The following is a 22230-nucleotide window of genomic DNA, read 5'->3' as shown; positions in this document are numbered from 1 at the left end:
ACAACAGACTGGTCAGGGGGAGAAAAAACACACATACAAAACAAATAACACCAGTACTATAAAAGACCATCATACTTCGAATAAACACCATTACAATTTTTGAATAAATGTATGAAACGGACTAAAATCTGAACGTTTCAACAATGAAAGATCTTCATACAAAGACAACTGAAACAGTTGCCATCCTGGTACAACACAATCATTACAGCTAGCAATCTCTATGTAAACTGAAAATAAACCTACAGTATTCAGCCATTCACTCCACATGAGACAACCACTGACCTTTCTCCTAGCATCTACCCCAGACTCCTATGGAGACCACACAACGGTCACTACATCACACCTTACACATCTCCCTATCTGGCAGACCTCTCATAGGGTTCCATTCATTTACTTAAAAACTAGCTACATTTACATTCGATTACGTTGCAACGCAACTATCATTAATTTTTTCAGCAAGCAGATAGTGTGCGGGAATTGCTTTTTGTGTATGTTACGAGACTTTTTGTCGTCTTATCCTACGCACCTATCCATTGACTTCAGGTGTGCGACGCTAACTTGTTTAAATACAGACAGATAAGTGCCTTTTTATTTTTGTGTTTATTAGAGGACTGTTAACACACACAACCATGTTTAGCACTTTCAAAAGTGTTTTATGTAATTTCGAAGGGTTTCCTGTAAAATGATACCAAACTTTTGTATGTACACCTCTGCATGTGGGTATGGGAAGCTTCTAAATGTGGGTAGGCCAAATCCAGGTGGAAATCCCCAAAGTAACCTCAGAGCGTGACTGGTTAAATATTTAAGTAAATAACAGCAAAAGTGAGATGCAGAAAGATAAGGTCTGAGCGATCTATAAGGACAAGGCTTTAGCGTGGCTCTGTTCCCATTGTATCAGAAGGAGGAGTGTCTGTATTCAGCTATGCAGATGTCATGATAATGAGCTGCCTGTTCAGGCTGGCCTTACTGTGACTGCACATTTCTATCTGTACGTATAGCACATGTTTGCTCAGCCCAATAGCCTTGGGCTGCGTTTCCCAATAACGTTGTCTCTTAGCGCGCTACGAAGACTCTTTAGTTAAACCTTAACTACAGGCATACCTTTTCTAGGCGTTTTTCCCGAACTGTACGTTAGCGGGATTCTTAAGGTATACTTTCTTACGTACAACGTTACCAGGTGCTGTCCATGGCGATGGGGCTGAATAGGCTGATATCAATTGCTCGACAATCAATTATTCACTTTATGTAATAGGTTTTGCTGCTTTATGAGATAGCGGTGTTCTTTATTAAAGAAACATTTCAGAATTAGTTCAAGTTAAATTTATTAGGAATATCTTGTAAACATATTTCAAATTGCAAACAACTAAATTCAACCTTGTATATTTTATTTTATATCAAACCCGTGCAAAACCGCCACTTCATTTCCAAACGTTTCATTCATAAACTGCTCCAATGCATCCGCTATCCCTTTACTTGAAAGGATCATTTATATTAGGGGTTCAATAAGTGCGTTGCACAGGGGAATAAGGTGGGTCGTGCAAGTCACCTGGCTTATCTGTGCATTACACTTAAAATATATAAAAACAAACTGTTGTTGTTCATTAGTTCACACGTTTATTGTGCTTGGACACTGTATGTGCAAGCAGCGTGTTTACAATGCGGATAAAGCTTAATGGACGCATTTCTGGAGCCTGCCTGTCTACCTCAAAAATAACATATAAAAAAATATATATTATGATTGATTGAACGTTTGGGGGAACACGTATTAACGATAAGGTACAGCTTAAGTTACAACTTAAGAACGACCTAGACCTAAGAAGGTTTCGGGGAACGCAGCCCCTTGATCTGTTTCCTCTGTCATTTTGCTTAAATGCAGTTTACTATAAATACTATTTACAAAGGCATAAAGACATGAGGATGAAAGTTAAGGAAGTTAAGCCTGAAATCTTCAGTTTTGACAGTATTTGAAAATAAATAAACCTTTGCATTGAAACAACCCAGCACAGGTTTATTTATCAACCCAACGTGTGTTCTGCCCCAGTATTGGTTTAAAAATAAGCCAGCACAATTTAAAGTGTTTGAGGTGGGATTGGGTGGTGGGTTTGACTATTAAATGGAGGCTGACAGGGAGTAATTATTTTAATACGCTATTTTGCAACGTGGCTGGGTTAAGGTGTCAGCTGCGAGTCATTAGGCCTGACATGCGCTGGATAGCGACGAGACAGCTGTCTCCCTCCCAGGTGGGCTGACCCACACCGCTGCCACAGCACTAACCGGGCCACCGTCAGGGTGCCCGTTAAAACCGGTTAGCCCAGCCCTGGATGCAGCTTGTATACTGGCTAATGAAAAACAACCCCCTAATTTAACGTGCTGTCTTTTTGGAAATTATAATTGTTGTACAGGTCAGAGACTACAAGTAATGGTCAAATTTAATAGTTTATTATTATAGCTCTTATTGCTGTTATTATTTTTTTTTAAATACGAATGGCAATAATTAAATTAACAATGTGTTATTATGAACGCAATTAATTTTAATAACATGGAATTTTTTGTTTTATATAACAAATATGTTTTATTACAATATATTGTATTATCCAAACTGCTAGCCTTTTATGACAAATCATGCATATTATGCACCTCCTAATAAAGTTTGCAGTAGAAATAGAAATGTTCATGTGAAATTGCTAAGATTTGTTTTCAAAGCTCTTTTAAAGTGAGTGTTACATGGTATACTTGTCATAATTTTCCCAGCAGGTTTATTTCAAACTATATTTTTTGCCTTAAGACAAGCCAAAAAGCTTGCATATGCGACCTCCGGAGGCTGCAGCCTTCCGATTGAGATATGTGTGTATATTCATAACAAATCATAACAGCCATCAAGGTGAAACCTACCGAGCCCCTGAGGTGACACTGGAGCAAAAAAATCTCTCAAGTTTAGTTTCATGTGCTCACGTAAAACTTCTGCGTGCTCACGCAAAACTTTCATGTGCAGCGTTTTTTTTTTTAAAGTTTAGTTTTGTGTCCTCACGTGAAACTATCGCGTGCTCACGTGAAACTATGGCATGCTCACGTGAAACTTTCGAGTGCACACGCAATAGTTTCACATCCGCGCGCAATAGTTTCACGTGTTTACGCGATAGTTTCACGTGTTTGCGCGATAGTTTCACGTGTTCATGCGATAGTTTCACGTGTTTACGCGATAGTTTCACGTGTTTACGCGATAGTTTTACGTGTTTACGCGATAGTTTCACGTGTTTACGCGATAGTTTCACGTGTTTACGCGATAGTTTCACGTGTTTACGCGATAGTTTCACGTTTTTATGTGATAGTTTCACGTGTTCACGCGAAAGTTTCACGCGAGCATGCGAAACTAAACTTTTTTTAATTAATTTTTGCACCATGCCCCCTTAGTGGCTCCGTAGAAACCTGATATTAAATAAGTGATACAAAATTGTGATCTGTCTTGTTTTTCTTGCAAACGGATCAGGACGTTTTAACAAAGTCAAAGGAAAATTTCTCTGTCCTCAAACACCCTTACTGCAAATTGTTTGTATATGTGATAAAATTATAACAAACACACAGACTAAAGTGAACAAAGCCATGATCTCAACAAATTCTTCCCCATGATTCCACTGGGCCCAAAACCAGAAAACATGCAAGACCTTCTGCTTCTAATCAGTGTAACCGGTGGAGCCCAAGCACACACACGCACACACGCGCGCGCGCACACACACACACACACAGTCTCTTGTCCACCTGTGTCCTGAGTTCCTGTCCTTAGTAGTACACACACACATTTGACCAGCAAATGAGATCATCACACGCCATCAGTGATTTCATCCTTAATCACATCCTTCACTATAAAAAATAACCTTCAAAAATCTGCTGACCAGGTTTCATGAATTAATTAGTGGCACAATTTAAGACTAATATCAATTCCTTCTTGGTTTTACTGGTTTTACAACATATTTTGGTAAATAATTATGTGTATGTTTGTGGATGTAATAAGTAGCAATCTTGCCAATGCCGAATCTCTACTGTGTAAAATGTTTGCTTTGGACCAGAAGAGAGAACGGATGGGTGAAATACTCATAAGTTCTTGGGATATTTTAGCGGCTGCCACTTTGAAGGGGTTTGGGCCATCTGATGGGTTAAAACTATTAAGACTACGAGAGCAGTTTTGCATCTGTGCACACAAAAATCAGGATTCAGAACTACTTAAATGCATTTGTTTTGAGACCCACAGATACATATCCAGATGATTGTGCTCAAAACAAAAGAAGATAAACAATGCCATTTTTCACAGATTTTATTCTCTTGCTGACGAAAGTCTTTTGGTCCTACTTGATATGATGATATATATGGGACATACTGTAATGACCTCATTAATGATGACAACATCATTAACCTTACTATGTTTGACTATAATGATCCATTATGATGCCATATAGATTGTGATACACATGCCTTCAGTTTTGATAAACCAGGATATCAGTAAGCAAAAGTTTGGACTTATATTTAGTTTACTTTTCTAAAGGCACTAGCTTTTCCCCTTCGAGAGACTGTTTGACTGACAGAACGGAACAAATACATAAATGAATAAACCATTTTTTTAACAGCTGCACGATAATTGTCACATCTGTGTCCTTTCTTCCAATCAATTATGAACCACAAGTTGTAATTTATTCATGGCCAATTCAGGCTCTGGTGATGAAAAGTTAAAGACACTCCAAATACAAAGTGATATAGGGATGCCAAGCTTGCCATCTTAAAAAATACATCTGCTCAAAATTACATGCTACAATACATCAGATCTGCAACAAAGTGACTTTGTGCCCACATTGAGGGACTGGGAGTCTTATCTATAATACCATGCGATACTAAGTTCTAGGGGGAGAATATGTGGTGCTGTTTTACATCATCCAACCAAATGCTTGTGTGTTTTGGGGTGTGCCATGCTTTTAAAGTCCTGCTTTTGTAACACTGTTAAGGTTATTCTTTATTTTAGCACAATAATTAGTGTCTAATAAAGATTAAAAATGCATTTAATTTTGCTTGGGACGCCGGTTTAAAATAAAGAGGCCTCTCAAATTTGCATATTAAAACTAATTAGCATAATCACTCTGTCTTGTGCCTAGTTTTAAAAAAAGACGAAAATGTGCCGCTACAAACTGAAATGATCCATTGTTTATGAAGCAATTAACATTCACTACAGTTATTTTCTGAAGGTGTAAAAGTTCAAATGTTTTGAAATAGTGAAAATAGGCTTTTTTATTCTAATTTAGTGGATTTACTGAAGCTACAGTATAATAAGTTTTAAAAGCAATATTTGAAAATGTACATTTTTAAAAATGTAAAAATTGTATGATGTACATTTTGTAGATTTGAATGCTATTATTCTCAATTATGCAATTCATTTTTATATTTTAATTTGAATGTTGTTATGAAATGTGCATATTTAAATATTTTTAAGAAAAACAAAGCACTATATCTACGTAAATTGTTTTTCAAATAGTAGTGCACTGTACTCATCACTTTAAATATTCAAATTGATCGGACGAGAGAAGGAGTGAATTACAATACATTACCGATTCCCTGTATGATTTCCATAGGTCTGTCACACTTAAGGAGAAAAATCAATGCGACAAAGCAGCCCAGGGAATGTCTGACACTAACAGTAATGCTGTTTAATTAAAGCCAAGATTCCAGCTCTCATTGCAAAGGGGCTTTGATTTTAATAGACGATGAAGAAATGGCCCGCGCGTTGACGAGACCACATTTGGACCCAGTCGGCCAAAGGAAAAACACACACGCAGACGCGCACACACACACACACTAACGCAGCAGGACATCAACTCCGATTGAATCAGGAGGTTAAGGGGAAGTACACAGAAGCGTGCGCCCGTGTAAAACAGGCTGCTAAAGGGGGCAGGTACCAGCCCACCCGAGCTAATCAGCACAATGCGTCGTTCAGATACAGAAGGAAAGGGGATTTCTGAGCACATGCCTCTATCACATACATCACTAACATAAAACGCTTAACCTCAATATGGTAAAACATTAGAATGCAAATGTAGAAGATGGAGAAAACACGATTGTTAATGGATTGCGTTTTGTTAAACTCGGATCAAGCACTCAATCCAGAGTACAAAGTGCCATTTCACTTTAAATCCAATAAAGCCATGCTGGAAAGCTCATACACGGGATTGACAGCATAAAGATGATGACATGCAAAAAAGAAGACAAAAGCCATGAAAAAAATAAATCTGCTGATTAACATATTTTACTGTACTCAAATGGACATCTATCATAAACCTTTGCTGCTAAGGATTATAAAATGCTGCTAATAGCAATTTAATAGCGTTTAATGTTCTGGAGACAATGGCTGGAACCGCATCAAATAAGAAAAATGCGATCTATTCACATTTGTAGACATGATAGTTCCCTGCCCCAACCCGACAGCTCCGTCACGCACTTTGGCACCCCCTCACTTTAGTTCCCAGTACCACCCTCCAAACCAGCTCACTGGGGTCCCCAACCTAATCCTGTTACCAGGAGGTCTGGCTGTTTGAAGAGGCTCACAGATTAACAAGGCAGACATCCTTGAATTTACAACCAGCCACATGGACATCTGCCCTACTTTTTGCAGTTCACATACCAAAAAAAAAAAAAAAAAAAAACAGAGCCAGGTCTGGTTCAAAGTGCAAGGGGCCATTTCATGAAATCGGCAAGCCATTCATTGTTAAAGCTGTCAGTTGTCCTCTGCGGCCGGCGCGGTTTAAATAAACTGTCAGCTTTCTACTTAATGCTTGTTAGGGGTAACAGGCCGGTGTGCTGATAGCACTAATGAGGACCAGAAAAAAAGACACAAGCCTTGTTCCCCATGCACACCGACTGTCACAACAAAACTCACTGCACACCAAAAATCATCAATGCCCTAATAGCAAGAAAAATTAGGGAGTCAATAAAACAAATGATAGAGATGTGAAGATTTAGAGCAGATGGAGAAAGCATCATACTTCTATAAATATGTTAATGTTTGGTTAGACGGTCAGCTTCATGCATCCATAAATGAGTGCTGTTCTCGGTCTTATTATTCGCGATGCTCTGATTTAATTCCAATTAGCCCATTAATTAGAAATCTTGTGGCCTCTGATCTGTGGTATGTTTTAACTTAATAACATTTGCCAGATTTTTGCACAGACACCAGTGCTTGTTTGTATTTGTTTACAAAAATTATGGTTGCATTCGTCTCATCAAATAACATTCTGTGATAACACAATCAGAGATGAGATCAACTGATAGTCATTAAATACTATTAGGAGCTATTTGTCTTAAGATTTGAGTGTAGAATTTATTTTCCTGTTTAATCAATGCACTGATTATACAAAATCGGCATAGCAATCTAATTTGAATATATTTTTTTAATTTCTCATTTGATTATTTTCTATTTATTTCGATATTTTGCCTTAGAGTAAAAGCAACATTAAGGACATGACAAAAATGCATTTGTGATTTGTTGCACTGTGTCAGCAACATAAAGACCACAGGTTCAATTCCCAGGGAAACATACTGTAAAAAAAACTGTACCTTAAAGAAAAAGTTTATTAAAAATGAAAATTCTGTCATTATTTCTCACCCTCATGTTGCTCTAACCTGTATTAGTTTATTTATTCTGTTAAACACAAAAGAAGATATTTTTTAAAAAATGATGGTAAGCACACAGGTGATGTACCCACTGACTTCCATAGTGGGATAAACAAATACTATTAAAAGTCAATGAGTACCATCAACTGTGTGCTCACCATCATTTATTAAAATATATTCTTGTGTGTTCAACAGAATAAAGAAACTCATACAGGTTTAGGGTGAGGAAATGATAACAGGATTTGCAGTTTTGCAAAAACACATGCCAAATGCATGAATGTAATGTAATGTAAACAGAGTATTTTGCTAGCCGTCAGATGTGTAAAACTGCTGTGCAGATTAACCACAGTACTGTATAAATTATATATATATATTAGTTGTCACTTTTCTATCAGACAATAAAGTATGATGACCAAAAGCTGCTTAACACCACTGCCATCAAAAATAAGATAATGATATAAATAGAGGTCGACTGTTTTTCAGGGCCGATGTCAATACCGATTATTACAGATCAAGTAGACCGATAACCAAATTTTTGAACCGATATGTCTGGTGTAAAAATTTTAATTAATGTCAAAATTAAGAAACAGGGTTTGACTTTCAATGCTTAGAAACATTTTTAATTCTGACTCTAAGAAATAATAAAAACAATCATTATATTTATAATAACAAAAAGAGCAGGATGCACCCATAAACTATATATACATAAAAACTATTTAAAAATGTATTGAATTAAATAGATTAATTATTTTCTGATGAATTTATCATTGCATCAGAGTCTTGGCTGCATCAGAGCCAAAATAGCGCATTTCAAAATTACATTACTTTATCGGCAAATCGGCTTTTAAAGAGGCGATGTCGATGTTCGGCAAAATACTTAAGACGTCGATAATCGGCCAGATCAATAACCTGTCGATCCCTAGATATAAACCGAACGCAAGTATTATACATTCATCAAATGCCTTCGCTTCAAATCCGCTTTGTTGGCAGAATCCGCTAAACGCCAAAAATATATACTTTTTTCAGCAAAGTCCTCTAAGGGGGCACTCACATTATCCAAACCAAACCATGCCCCAGCGCGATTGTCACTCCTCCCCACTCCCCCAGGTGCACGCACTCACACTGTACTTTTTATCGATCCGAGTCCGGGCGCGCTTTCATCATTAAGATGCGATTGTTTTGAAAAAAGCAGGAAGTAAAGCTCTCTCTTAACACTGGAACTCACCGTAATGAGAAGTCTGTGTTTTTTATTCGGAGTCGTTTAGTGCGCGATTACAGACAGCCCTCTCACATGTCATCATATTGCTTAGTTGATCTGTCACGTGTGCAGCTCGGACATTCACGTAACCCCGCTGCTCGCATCAAAAGGTTTTTACGGAGGCAGATGAAGGTGAGTGGGCGCACAACTGACGTCTTCACCTTTTGAATCGTGCTCAAGCGCGATTGCGTTCACACCACAGCCTTCCACGCCTGAGCCTAAGTGAACCGCGCTCTGGCCCACCTCTGCAACCCGGCCGTGGCGCGATTAACCAATCTGCGCCCGGGCGCGGAACAGAGCGATCACACTAGTCAAACAAACCAGGCTTTGGGGGTCAAACGGGCTCGAGTGTGGTTTGGTTTGGATAGTGGGAGTGTGCCCTAAGTGCACAGAAGACAAATTGGATGAATGACAGTGCATGAAATGACCGAGGATCACATAAACTGAGTACTTGGACCTGAATACAACCTGATGTGGCAGTCACATGGATCTAAGCATGTGTAGTTCAGTTTCTTAATTTTTACATTCTGACTTTCATCATTTGCAATGTTTCTAGTTGCATCTTTAGTGATTGTGCAACTGCTTACTATGTCCAAAGAAGTGGTTTATTTTTTAGAAGCACATGATTTTGCCAAAAAAGCTTGTATGCGCTTTAACCTCCTTAGACCCGAGCTTTGGTTTGTCTTTTTTTCTTATTTCTTTCAGCTTTTTGGGGTAAGGAAGAACCAATAAATATAATAACCAATTTTTTTTTAAATTAAGTATTATGGGGAAAACAACAAAAAAATGTGATGTCCACATATGTGGAAATCCAGGTCTTAGGGGGTTAAGGGTTTTGCAGGGAAAGACAAATTTGTTAAATACCACTAAAATGACTAGAGTGACATTTGTGAAATGAAACCTTTTCATTGCCATTACTGAACCTAAACATAAAAGAAATGATAATTTAGAAGAAAACATGTCAGACGCACTCTTAACTGTACTCCTCATATACAAATCAAACCTCCCAGCTCTAAATACAGAACATGAGAATAAAAGTAAATCTAATGTCACTAATCTAAATTGTGCTGCTTTAGCTTGCTGCCAAGCAAACCAGAGTTCTGATGGTATTTGTATGGCTAAGCTGTTCAGCAGATCTCAGTGTGGCTCATTAGGCAGTTGTCCCTCACTAAAGCAGCCAGGCTCACTTCATACTGGCCTTGCTAGTTCATTAGGACATTACTAGCTCTCTTGGCTCCCAGGATAAAATACAAACAGTTCGGGGTCTGGTGCTCTCCACCCTAATCCAGTCATGAGACTGGGCTCTTGAACACTATTGCGGCTAAGCCCGGCCATGTGTGCCTACGACCTGAGGGAGCCGGCCCGCCAGCATAGTCCCTTAATCTCTTACTCTCTTCTCTGTCATCCACCCGTCGCTGTTCGTCCATGCCAGCGATGGCTCCCTCTCTTCCTCTCCCGCGTTCTTAGAGAACCGGCCCGCCGAGCCACCCGCTTGCGGTCTCTTAATTAAAATGCTCCCACTGCTCTGTTTATGTGACCGATGACTGTTAAATTAAGATGCTGTCACACTGGGCCACGACGGTACATTTTTATTTTTTTCGCTCCACCGTGAGCATAAGGCCTCGAGACCACGAGCTGACATGTTTTCTTTGTCTGAGGCCGGAATTTACACCATTTAAAAATACACACCACCTCATTACAGCACTGCCCTAAGGAAGCAAGCAGTCTGCATGGGCTAATAAGGTACATGTTATACAGAGGCTGATTTTAATGGGGTTTAATGTATGCACAGGCTATACGCTAAAGTGACATTATACGTCTTGAACAATGGGGCAGAATGCTTTCCGGGGGTGAGGGGCTATTTGTGCTACAGACTCTCATCTGCAGAGACTGCATGCGCACCGAGCATGTGTCACAGGTTTCCTTGGCTATAAACATCTGACAATAATGTCTCGGTCCGTGTGGGAAAGAGGAAAATGAGGATTGATTTCCTCAAAACAAGAAATCCTGCCGAACAACATCCTGAAAACTATTACGGTCAAACCAGCATATCCATAATCACCATCAGTTATCATCATTACCCCAAACCTCCCCCAGAAGTCTTCAACGTGGAAAAGCAATAAACTACGCAGAGATCCGACTTAAGATCCGATGGGAAAAACGATAGCTTTTTAATGGGCCTTGTCTTGACTTTGCCTTTGTGTGGTGGATTTCTGGGGTTAATGTATGTTAATGTATCATTTATAAAAGGTGTTTATTAGTGTGCTTTGCAGACTGCTGCTTCATAAAATAACACAGAGCCCTGCTGAGACTGTTAGTTAGAGGCAGGGACGAGAGAGATAGGGAGGGACGGGCAGGCATTCAAAAGAGCCCCCGCCAGTAATAGGCCAGCCCTTGACGCGCTGCCACCTTTTCTACCTGCTGTCCCCTGCCGATTTTTCCGGAAACTTGACGGCAGATGTTGCAGCACTAAGCTGGCTCTGAAGTGCCTCTCTGGTTCCCCGGTCTCCCTAACAACACAGTCAAACCACATTAGATCTCTTTATTTGTGCCCCAGGCAAGTTCGGCAGTGCAGCTGTGTCCACCCTCCGATCTACCTTTGGTGTTGGAGCCCCTCAGGCGGTAAATGGGAGAGCAGAAAGTGTTCAGGCTGTCTTGAAAAAACTACATCTGCTGACAATCCAGCAGTCTGGCTGTGGGCGGGGTGCGGGTCGGCTGGGAGGGAGGGACCGGGGGGTCTCCAAGCTGAACAGATGTCTGCGACAACCTGCTTCCTTACACCTGTATGAGTCCTCGTAACCCCACAGATCCGGCGCTGAAAAATTCATGACCCCGGAGGGTTCCTGTCGGGCATCAAAGCCCCCCTCTCTCAAGCCGAGCGTACGCAGCCCACCTTGGCTCTGACGAGGGACTCCTCAGGCTTTGATAGCTCATGCCTGCACCCAGTGCACTTGATCAAGGGCTTGAAAGTCTGCACAATCGAGTTGTGGTCTGACTGATGTGTGCCAGGGACCCGCTCAGAGGCTTCCAGACCCTCCTCTCAGACGAATTCAGTTACAAAGGTTTTAACAGTTTCTTTGAAGAAAGTAAAACAGAACCAGTAGCTCACGCGTGACTGGGATGCTGCGCTGGCACAGATGCAGCGAGGACTTCTTCAAGATGAAACGAACCAAAACAATTGCTTCTAACTATGTCCTACTTTGAAAACAAATATAGACTTTGCTCATTTTCTAAAGTTTGGTTACTTTAGGCCACAACAAAATTAATCTCAAAAGCAGATGATCAGTTTGTCTAATAAAATACTGTTTTCACCCCATTTTAACCTTTCCAAACTATAATGAAAACCAAAGCCACAACTCTGTGTCTGCGCAATCATCCGAACTTGTTTGTACATGCACATCAATGCGTACTGTTACAAAACAGGATGCTTTGCAAACAAACTCATGAGAGTTGCATCCTGTCTTAAATCTTTGCAGCTACCGGTTTGGTGTAAGTGATGAAACAACTGCATGTACACACAGAGAAACACATAAAAAAAATAACTCCTAAACTGTTACAACATACAGTGATGACTCAAAATGCCAAATTTTTTGCACTGGAAAGCTCCAGTTTGGTAGTATATGACGTCTTGACTATATTACCACAGATTGTATATCACCTGTTGAATCATATTACCACAGTTGGTTGTATTTAACATTGAGGTGAAGCGTCAGTGGCATACCTTGTCCTCATTTGTGGGTCTCATGAGTGAAACTCGGTCATATTGCCGCCGCAGAAGTGCCCACAGTGCATCAAGTCGGCCCTACGTGGAAGTGAGAAATATTGAGACAGCTCAGCTCGGTTTCTCTTGAAGGCAGATACATAAACTGGTGCTTACAGGTTTAGATTGAAACTCAAGACAAATAAGAGATGGTATCTTTTCTCAACACCGGTTTCAAGGGTAACGGGAAGTGACTCACCCTGATTGGAGTATACCATTTGGATTCAGACTGTTGATATGTGGGTGGGGGTGATTTTGGCTTTTTGATCATAGGCTCTTCTGCCTCTTCTGGTACAGACACCACTGCATTCTTAGCCAACTCTAGCCTTGCCCCCTCCTCTGTGGACCCTTTCTCTCCCCAACGGACCTATACAGAAATGTGAACATTTAGTGGTTTTGAACTTAAGGGCTTAAACAAATCTGGACCTTGACCTTTCAGAAAAACATACAGCAACTTTTGAATATAGATGTACAGTGCCATATAGAGTGGTCTCAAAAATGTGAATGTTCAAGCCACACCTTAAAATGTATGAATGTCATTTGCATTAAATATGCTCAAGTATATAAACCTATCGCAACTAATAGAACAAATTAAATGTCATACAATGTAATGTAATTAACAAATGTTAAATAATGGCACAAATATCAGTAACATCACACGCGCAAACATTAACAATTCATTTAAATACTCTCCTGCCTTAAATTTTGCATCTGAAAGGGAAACTCCTAGAAATGCATATCAGTAATGCACGGGTCAATGTATAAACACCCCGCACCCGACTAACCCGTACGCAACTTGGGTCGCAAAAAAGTATATATTGTACCCGACCCACTTCCTGGTCCGCATTTTTGTACTATATAAATTACAAAGGTTTAATTGGCATCTTTATTTCAAACAACATGACTATAATCTTAATATTTTGCAAACATGCGGATTTATGCGGGTTTGTAAAAATGCTTAATGATTTCTTTAATCACTGATATGTACTCTGAAAATCCGAAGGCTGCAGCCTTCAGAGGTAGCATTTGTAGGCTGCATACATCATAAAGATGTATTTCAGAATATTAACAATTATAAAGTTGACTATTATTCTTAGCTAATGGTAAATAGTTATAATATGCTTATGACTTGCTAATGAAATGCTCAGTTAACTTAAATCAACCAAGTTTGATGACGTATGCAGCGTGCATATACGATGCCGTTTCAGATTGAGAAACGCCCACCGTGCATGATGCAGGAGAGTGATGTGCTAACAGTGTGCATAACATATGCCCACCATGGCTTCAAAACAGAGCTATCCAAAGGTTTGCCAAGGGCCCCAAGCATCTAGGACCGGCACTGCTAAGTAACCATGATGAAAAGTAACTTTACTTTGTAGATGCTTTGTCTCTTTCATCATCCCAGGCATAATGCTGTTTATCAAATATTTTATGATTGTAAACCTTTCAGTATGAGAATATTAAAGAAGACTTAATTAAACCTGCAGTCCTCAAGCTGTAAGTTAAGACGCAACAAACCAGAACAGCTTTTCAACCATGTCCCTGAACATCACAGCTCTCAATTAATAAATCATTCCTAGCATCCCATGTTTCCCACATGTCAGCATATGTTTAAGCAAAGAGAAAGCAAGCAAGTTGATCTTGGATACACCTCCTCCCCAGGTACACAGACAACTTAAGAAATGGAGATAGGCTGTCTGAATGAATAAAAGCTCTTGAGATATGAAAGAAAGATGCTGTGATTCAGTCTCTGATTCCTTTCTCACTGCCTTGGAGACTCGTGGGAATAGATTTCCCAAGATTTTTGAAAGATCTTCAGTGATCCTTCAATTTTTGAAGGCCTGAGAAAATGGAAGCTAAGCAACTAATCCTTTCAAAACCACTTCCTTTTTAATATACTGTACACAGTGCACATTTCATCTGAACACAGTGAGATGACAGAATGGAAGTCAGCAAGATGAATTTATCTCATCATAGCCTTCCTCAATCCTTCACCATCAACAAGACTTAAGACAGCGGGACATTGTAAAAGCTGAACTGGCAGGGTCCTGTCACGTCAAAACCATCAGTCAGTAGCTGTGCTACATTTAAGGAGATTTCTAATAGAAAACATTGAGGTCTGCTGGGAACGACATCACAAGCATAACAACTATCTGGGTCGAGGTAATAAGCAAATTACAAAAAAAAATTATATTCTCAAATTGTGCATCAAAATCAGTGCAAATTAGTCAATGATTGCAATACATCTGAATAACCTAGAATTATGTTAGAAATGTTATAAATTAAAACCATGTTACCCACAATTGTAAAAACTGCAAAGCATTTAAAATGAGGCAGGTCATAAACATTCCCAAAAGAGTGATGTAGACCAATAGTAAATGCTTATGATAAACCTTTACAGTCTCAAGGGCACTGCGCGTCATTAAAATATAATGCATATTTTACCTCCATTCGTTTGATTCCACCAGCACCTCGCCCACCATAGTAAGACGCATCCACGGTCGGCCACTTCTTCTTAGGTGTTGGACTGGGCTCTGGCACCTGCCGCAATAATAAATATCAACAGAAAATGGATCAATGTAAGATGTCGAGAATTGAAGACTAAATATGAATATGAGAAAAAAGTTGATCTTACAGGTGGTGGTGGAGGAGGTCTTTTAGGAGGAGGGTCTTTAATAACCTGAGAGGAGGAAAGTACATTTAAATTAACTCATGGAAATATTGACAATGAAGTAAAGAGGTGCTATTAGCAATAATGGAAATTACATTTAGTATGTGAGAAGATTGCTGTTATCAGTCTTCCCGAGTACTCTAAAGACCCGATTAACAATTGAACAACTGGAACCCTGCTCCGCCACAATTGATTACAGAGATCTGATTGTAAACTAACACTGTAGGCCCCTGGTGCAAAATAAAGGAAGCCCAAAAATCTACTTGTTGACAGGGGAGCCTTTGGGGTGAGCGTGGTGGTCCGTTTATCTCTTAATTAATTGGATGAGGTTCAATGCTCCCCAGCAATCCCACAGTCATAAAGTCCTGAGGAATTAATTAGTCTCAATGAAATGCAGAAGGGAAACTTGGGCTTCACTCCAGGCTGATCCCTAGTGCAAAGGAGAGGCAAGTTAACAGGATGAGATGCCTTCCTGCAGCACTTCCTATCACTGAACAGTATATCTGCTCTGAGAAACATGAAGCTAAAATCAGCAGGTGATTTTCTTCAGTGATAATGTCTTCATTACTGTCCTTGGCAGCCTGTAGCTCTGCTATTATATCAGTGATGGGTCAGAAAATACCTTGTCGAAAGACTTGACCAATTTGGAAAACAAATCCTTTTGCCCCGGACAACAGTGAGAAATACCCTGAGGAAATATGTGTTCTCAGTTATGTTTAATTGATGTATGAACTTGTCTCATGTTTCTCGTAAAGTCCATTTGGATTTTTTTTTTTACAATAATAAGACAATTGTAAACAGAGCTGTTGTGCAATATGGTCTATGAGTTTGAGGTTTGAATATCAGTATGTCGAAATCTCTGATAATGTTGTAATGTTAAGACTTTGGTGCCTTGCCAACTCATGCAACATTCTTGTGATCTCTTGTGAAACTCTACAGGACACACATAAAAAAATTAGAAAATTTGAGTAATTGTTGTCAATCCTACTGAATTCAATCTGATTGCACATTACAAAAAAGTTTATGTATACCCTAAAAGTGCTTGTTTACATGTGCATTCTATATAATGCGAACCAAAACAACTAATGGGTAAAATCGTTCAATCTTTAACCCACAAAGAAAAACACAGATTAAAAGTAGCCCGATTCAGCCCAAAAGTCTAAGAACTTGATCACGCTCTGTGTAGGGTCGAGTTTACGCTTCATCTCTGAAAGTCGAAGTTGGTTTGGAGAAAGTTGTTCTGAAGAAGTTTTCACATATGTGCAATAGAAAAATTTTTGATTGATGCTATTGTATTGCTTTTATGAAAGAACCGTTCTTTTTGTGTTTTTGAAGCTTTGATTGTGTTTCCAGTGCACAATATAACATGTGTTCATGTTTCACATTTTCACACAATTTACTTATCTGTATATAGCTGTTGTATAGTGTGTTGTGATTTGACAGCAGCTTAGCTTAGCTTAGCAGAGCCGTTTGAGCCAAAGCTGGTGACTGACATATTCCTGTGGGCGGAGTTTAGTCAAAAACTATTTTATTGACGTCATTCAATCGGGAAGTAGGGGGCTGTAGTCCAAACCGGCTGTTCGCTGTAGGCTTTGAAAGGGGACTTCTGTTAAAAAAATTAATTGCTTGCAGCCGCAGATGTTGTATTTTTTGTTTGTGAGATTCTGCAGGAATCCCGAAAAACTTAACGACAGACCTGGTGCGATTTTCAAAGCCTACAACGCGAGTAGGCAGTTTTGATGATACCGAATAATACGCAACTCAACCTGCTGTAATGACTTTTCTGACCCCGACATGCGCAGTGGGAACCGCCTGTGACGTGAACTGTGAAGGGGTCTATAGTTTTTATCTGCTTAAAAATCGCCACGTTTTATTTTGTGCCACCATACTTACTCATGTAACAGTCTTTAAATAGGGAAAACATGGAAATGTCTGGTGACTTCTCAATTCGTCCCTGTTTGGATCCTAAGGAATGAATGGGGCTAGGCTAAATGCTAACACATTCATGACACCCTGTACAAAGATTAAGTGCACCCATTGACAAAAAAAGGGATGTATTAATTTGTCGAAGTTGAGGTAAGAATATAGTAAAATATTAAAAAGCGGTGGTATTTTCCTTTAATGTGCTTATGTGAAGTTGGGTCATCTTTATAAGGAGAAACAAATTAGATATTAGGTCATATATAAAAATATCTCAAATGTGATTTTTCTTTTCCTATGGTTGTGTTTTTGCTCATTATTGCTGGGGCCTAGCAGAGGTTCAAAGTTGAGCTATGGAGCTCATGTGGTCGATACTTGTTGAAAATTAACTAATCTTGTTTCCCTTTCTTATCCTTGACCTCTCTCTATTGTTCACACTGTGAATGAAAACGATCATAAAACGGCCTAAAAATAAATAAATAAAAAAGGATAAAAGGGGAAACTCCAAGTATAGCAGTGGTTTTGAATTGGAAAAGCCCAGCATACTTAAAGCCCTTTAATTTACACAATAGCACATATAACAATCTAGATAAAACGCCTTGGATTTAACCTGTCAACCATGCAACCCCTTCAGCTGCAGAATCAATGCAAAATGAAAGTAAGCCTTGTCTCATTAAATATGAAGGATGGATACGCTGCCATTGCAGGTTACGCATTTACTAAATTAGTTTTCAGGAAAAAAAATGCCTTTTAATTATCACATATCATGGGTCGAACAGCTGTTTCATTCACATTAAAGCACACCGACACCATTTCACCACTGTTACCATTATAATGATGGAAAATGATCAATTAGAGTTAATTAATTGCTCTTTGACTCATAACTAACTGTCTGCAAATCCAGTCATATCCATCCGTGGGGTCCCGGTGTGCAATGATTAACATAACTTTGGACAGAACCTTGTGCTAAAGGATTAGCTTTTTTATTGAGTAATTAAAAAGCAGATTTATATTTGCCAGACATATTGTGGGATAAATAAGGCATTACACAAATGACACGCTAGGCTGTTAGGTTCTTAAACTACCTGACAGACAGCTGCGGCGCGAGACAACCCTTTAAACGCGGTTCGGACGATGAAGTGCAGATAATTAAATCCAAAATGCCCGTATACTTAGCCATCTGACACTCGGACGAGAGCCTAAGAACCAGCGGCACAGCTGTGGAATCGACCAATCACAGTCCAGTGGTGCAATGCCCCATATGGCTTTGGGGATAATTGTCCAATTGGAGTTTATAATCTGTCCATTTCACCCCTCTGAACACACTGTTGTGTCAAGCTGTTTCTCAGGCTTAACACGATCATGAACAAGTAGCAGGTAGCATATTTGCAAATTAAAATGGTGCACTGCCATTATCATAAAATTAACCCGTTGGTATTAAAACGGCAAATTAATGATCTGAGAATGTCTGGCATTAGAACAAAAATTAACTGATGCTTGTATGCAAAGACTAAACTTTTAAAGCGTCATGTATAAGCATTTCCTTTGGCTGACCATTTCTACATTAAACCTCATTTGACCCGTCGTTTTCCCGTCACGACTAAAACAGAACATCCGCATTTCATTTGATGTGTATTTGTCCAAAATGACATATCCGCAGAAGTGTGCGTGAGTTGGGGGGTTGCTGGTGCTCCAGTATTTCTCTGATTGCTAAAAACTGGCAAGGCTGAGTTTAAATATTAACAAAGCACACATGGCCCTTCTCTTGTGCCGGGGTCCCTGATGGAGAGGAACAGCAGCTCCTCCACCAAGACAAACAGGGCCGAGTCCAGACATGCTGCGGGGGGTTTACATTTTAATGCCTTTGTTGGTTTTCCAAAATATGCTTCCATCTCATCCTGGAATGGCTCCCACCAGGTTCTCAAAGAGAGGTGGTGCATATCATTCGGTTGTGCTCTGATGCCGATTGCCATAGCGACGCTCGCCGGGCGTTTCAATTCTAGATATTTTGTGCACCATCTGTATGTGCATGCTCATTAAAGCTGGAGAAGTGTTGCTGCTTTATATTTCAATTATTATTTAAAATGTAGGAGATTGAACTGTTCACTTTGCTTTGTGATATGTTATAATGTAGATAATGGAGTTGGATGTGTAACGTACAAAAATATGAAATGAAAACTGACTGCTTGCCAACATATGGAAAAAGGAGAAATGAAAGAAACAAATCACAAAAAAACGCTTCCTAAGTAGCTTCTCTGTTATGTGCTTTTTAAAGAACACATATTTTTATAAGATTATTCCTGTAAATGATCGTAACCACAAAAATCTATATCGTAATAAACGAAGGCCTGGTTTCACAAACAAGGCTTAGCTAAAGCCAGAACTTAAAAAAAAAAAACATTACTGATATCTTGAGACAAATCAATGGCACTGGCATATGTCATGGCAATTTCTTTTTATTTGAGGCATCTCAAACATGTGTTTTAGTCTAGGACTAGCCTTAAGCCTTGTCTGTGAAACCAGGGGAAAGAAAGAAATAAGGTTTTGAATTATAACAGCGTTCCCACACCTTAGTTACTTCAAATTCAAGGACCTTTCAAGGACTTTCCAGATACAATACCCTCAAATTCAAGGACTAAATGTGGGTATACATTTTAAGTGAGAGCAAGGTTACATCGTGTTACCTTTTAAGATACATTGTTAAAGTTCCCTTTTGAGGGAACTCGCGCTGCGTCACTGCGGTGACACTTTGGGGACGCCTCCAGGGGTAAGTGCGTCTGAATATGTATATCAAATTCAACCAATGGGGAGACTTAACAACAAAGACAGGGTGACGCGGGAGCCAGGGAGTATATCGCTATCTGAAATATTGCCAAAGATGGCGTTACAAGAACGCAGGAAGTATGGCAAGGGAAATGCTGCGCCTCGTTCCCTTCTCAGGGAACAACAGTTACATACGTAACCCGAGACGTTTTTATTTGTCAAACACAACTATGCAAAGAAAGCATTTTGGTGTGAATCATCATTGGCATACATAAGATATAAGCATTTAAAACGAACAATTTAGCACTTGTGCTTAAAAAGTCTATAATTTTTATGATATTATCCTACACTACACAGGGAATAATACGGATTTTTTCCAGAAAACTTCTTGCATATAATAGATTCAAGCACTTTCAATGACCTGTGTTTATGTATGTATATTTTCAAAAACTTCAAGGATTTCAAGGACCCGTGGAAACCCTGTATAAGAGATGAATATGTTTAAAGTGCACCCATTTTATTGCTAAAAAACAACGTTATTTTGTGTATTTGGTATAATATGTGTTTGCGTGGTTTATTGTTAGAAAAAAACACATTATATTCCACATACAGTATATTTTTGTAGCTCCAGATTTCACTCTCTTCCTGAAATGGACTGATTTGGTACAAAATTCATCGATTTGAAAAGCGCTGTGTCCCTGATTGGCCAGCTAATCTGTACGTTGTGATTGGCCTGAATACCTCTGACGTCAGCCGGAAATGTGACGCTCCTTACCACGTTTGAAAGATTCACTCACAATGCAATGCTGACAGAAGTTAACTTATACAGGAGGTTGAGTCCAAAGCGGGAAAAATTATAATAATGTCGGTCTTGTCTACATAACAATTCCTAGGAAGTAAACTTTTGCCTACAATCCGTGTGTTTGTTTTAGTCCAAGAAAAGAGATTTACGTTGGATATGATTGGTATGTTCCTTTTGGGTTTACATGTACTAATACACACATATACACCAAAGGAAATGTAAAAGCGTAAATCGTACAATAAGTGCTTTAAGTAAACCTCAATCCCACTTCAATTTCAAAATAAAACATGTTAGCAAAAAAATACAAAATCGATCACTGTAAGGTGGCGGTTAGAAAACACTTACAATAGTGCAGCAGAGGGGCCAGAACCACCACATCAGAGCCAAAGCCAGCAGCACGAGTAAAACCAGGAACACAATGACCAGCACAGTACCGTCTGACTAATGACGCAAAAAATAAAGAGAAAGAGAAAACATGAGGAGGCAGTGATGGTGAAAAAGCTGGGCAAATGTGATGCACCATCGTTCAAACTGATCGAAACCACCATTTGTCTGTAGGAATAGAAACATCGGCACGTTTTAACATTTTACAATAATTAAGCACTGGACCTAAACATACGCAAAACATGATGTTTCTTGAAAATGTGAAGTAGCAGAAAGTTTTCTGTGATGGTTGGGGTTAGGGGAAGGGAATAGAATAGAATATACAGTTTGTATGGTATAAAATGCATTGTCTATAGAATGTCGCCTCAAAACATGGAAACCAGAATGTGTGTGTGTGTGTGTGTATGTGTATGCGCGCGTGTGTGTGTGCGTGTGTGTGTGTGTGTGTGCGTGCGTGCGTGTGTGCGTGTGTGTAAAGAAGCAAATTAAAAGGAAATTCTGGTTATTATGCAATGCCCGTAAAGCAGTGTGTCACCAGTATGAAGTGATTTGAATAGTGAAGTACTTGTGAAAAAGGAAGATGAAACCAAAAACTAAAAACAAAGGATTTTCCAATGAAAACATATACTACATAATAACAAATATAGATAAAACAGAAAAATAAAAAAGTAACTGATGGTAAACCTCCTTTACAATAGGGAAGCCCAATGAAAGCATAAGCATTTATTCAAGTTTCATCCAGGGTACAAAATTTGAGAAAAGATTTTCACTTATTTACTAAGGAGGGAGTTGAAGGTGGCTTGCAATTAAGGCACTAATGATGAACGGCATTGTAATTTCCATATGTCTATTATGCAGGAGACAATTACCATGGGGCTAATGAGAATCCTCAAGCAGGAAATCGACTGACTGAACGCCTGAGATCCCTCCCAAAATGAGAGCATATAAAAAAAAGACAGGCCACTGTCTGCAGAACCAAAGATTATACAGGGGAGAAACGTACAGTAAGAGGAATTAGCTATGAC

General features: G+C 39.3%; 1 protein-coding gene across 1 annotated transcript in view; it reads right to left on the bottom strand.

The window, feature by feature from the left end:
* antxr2a (ANTXR cell adhesion molecule 2a) overlaps positions 1-22230 on the bottom strand; it is a 58439-nt gene that overhangs the window by 15503 nt on the left and 20706 nt on the right. Inside the window, exons 11-16 of the mRNA XM_055199903.2 lie at positions 21295-21373; positions 21167-21262; positions 15301-15345; positions 15111-15206; positions 12865-13032; positions 12627-12707 (exon numbers count right to left, since the gene is read on the bottom strand). Of these exons, the coding sequence (XP_055055878.2) occupies positions 12627-12707; positions 12865-13032; positions 15111-15206; positions 15301-15345; positions 21167-21262; positions 21295-21373 (565 nt within the window). The remainder of the gene's footprint in view (positions 1-12626; positions 12708-12864; positions 13033-15110; positions 15207-15300; positions 15346-21166; positions 21263-21294; positions 21374-22230) is intronic.

Source organism: Misgurnus anguillicaudatus, chromosome 22, assembly GCF_027580225.2.
Source record: "Misgurnus anguillicaudatus chromosome 22, ASM2758022v2, whole genome shotgun sequence".
Lineage (NCBI taxonomy): Eukaryota > Metazoa > Chordata > Actinopteri > Cypriniformes > Cobitidae > Misgurnus > Misgurnus anguillicaudatus.
This window is presented reverse-complemented; position numbering and strand designations above follow the sequence as displayed.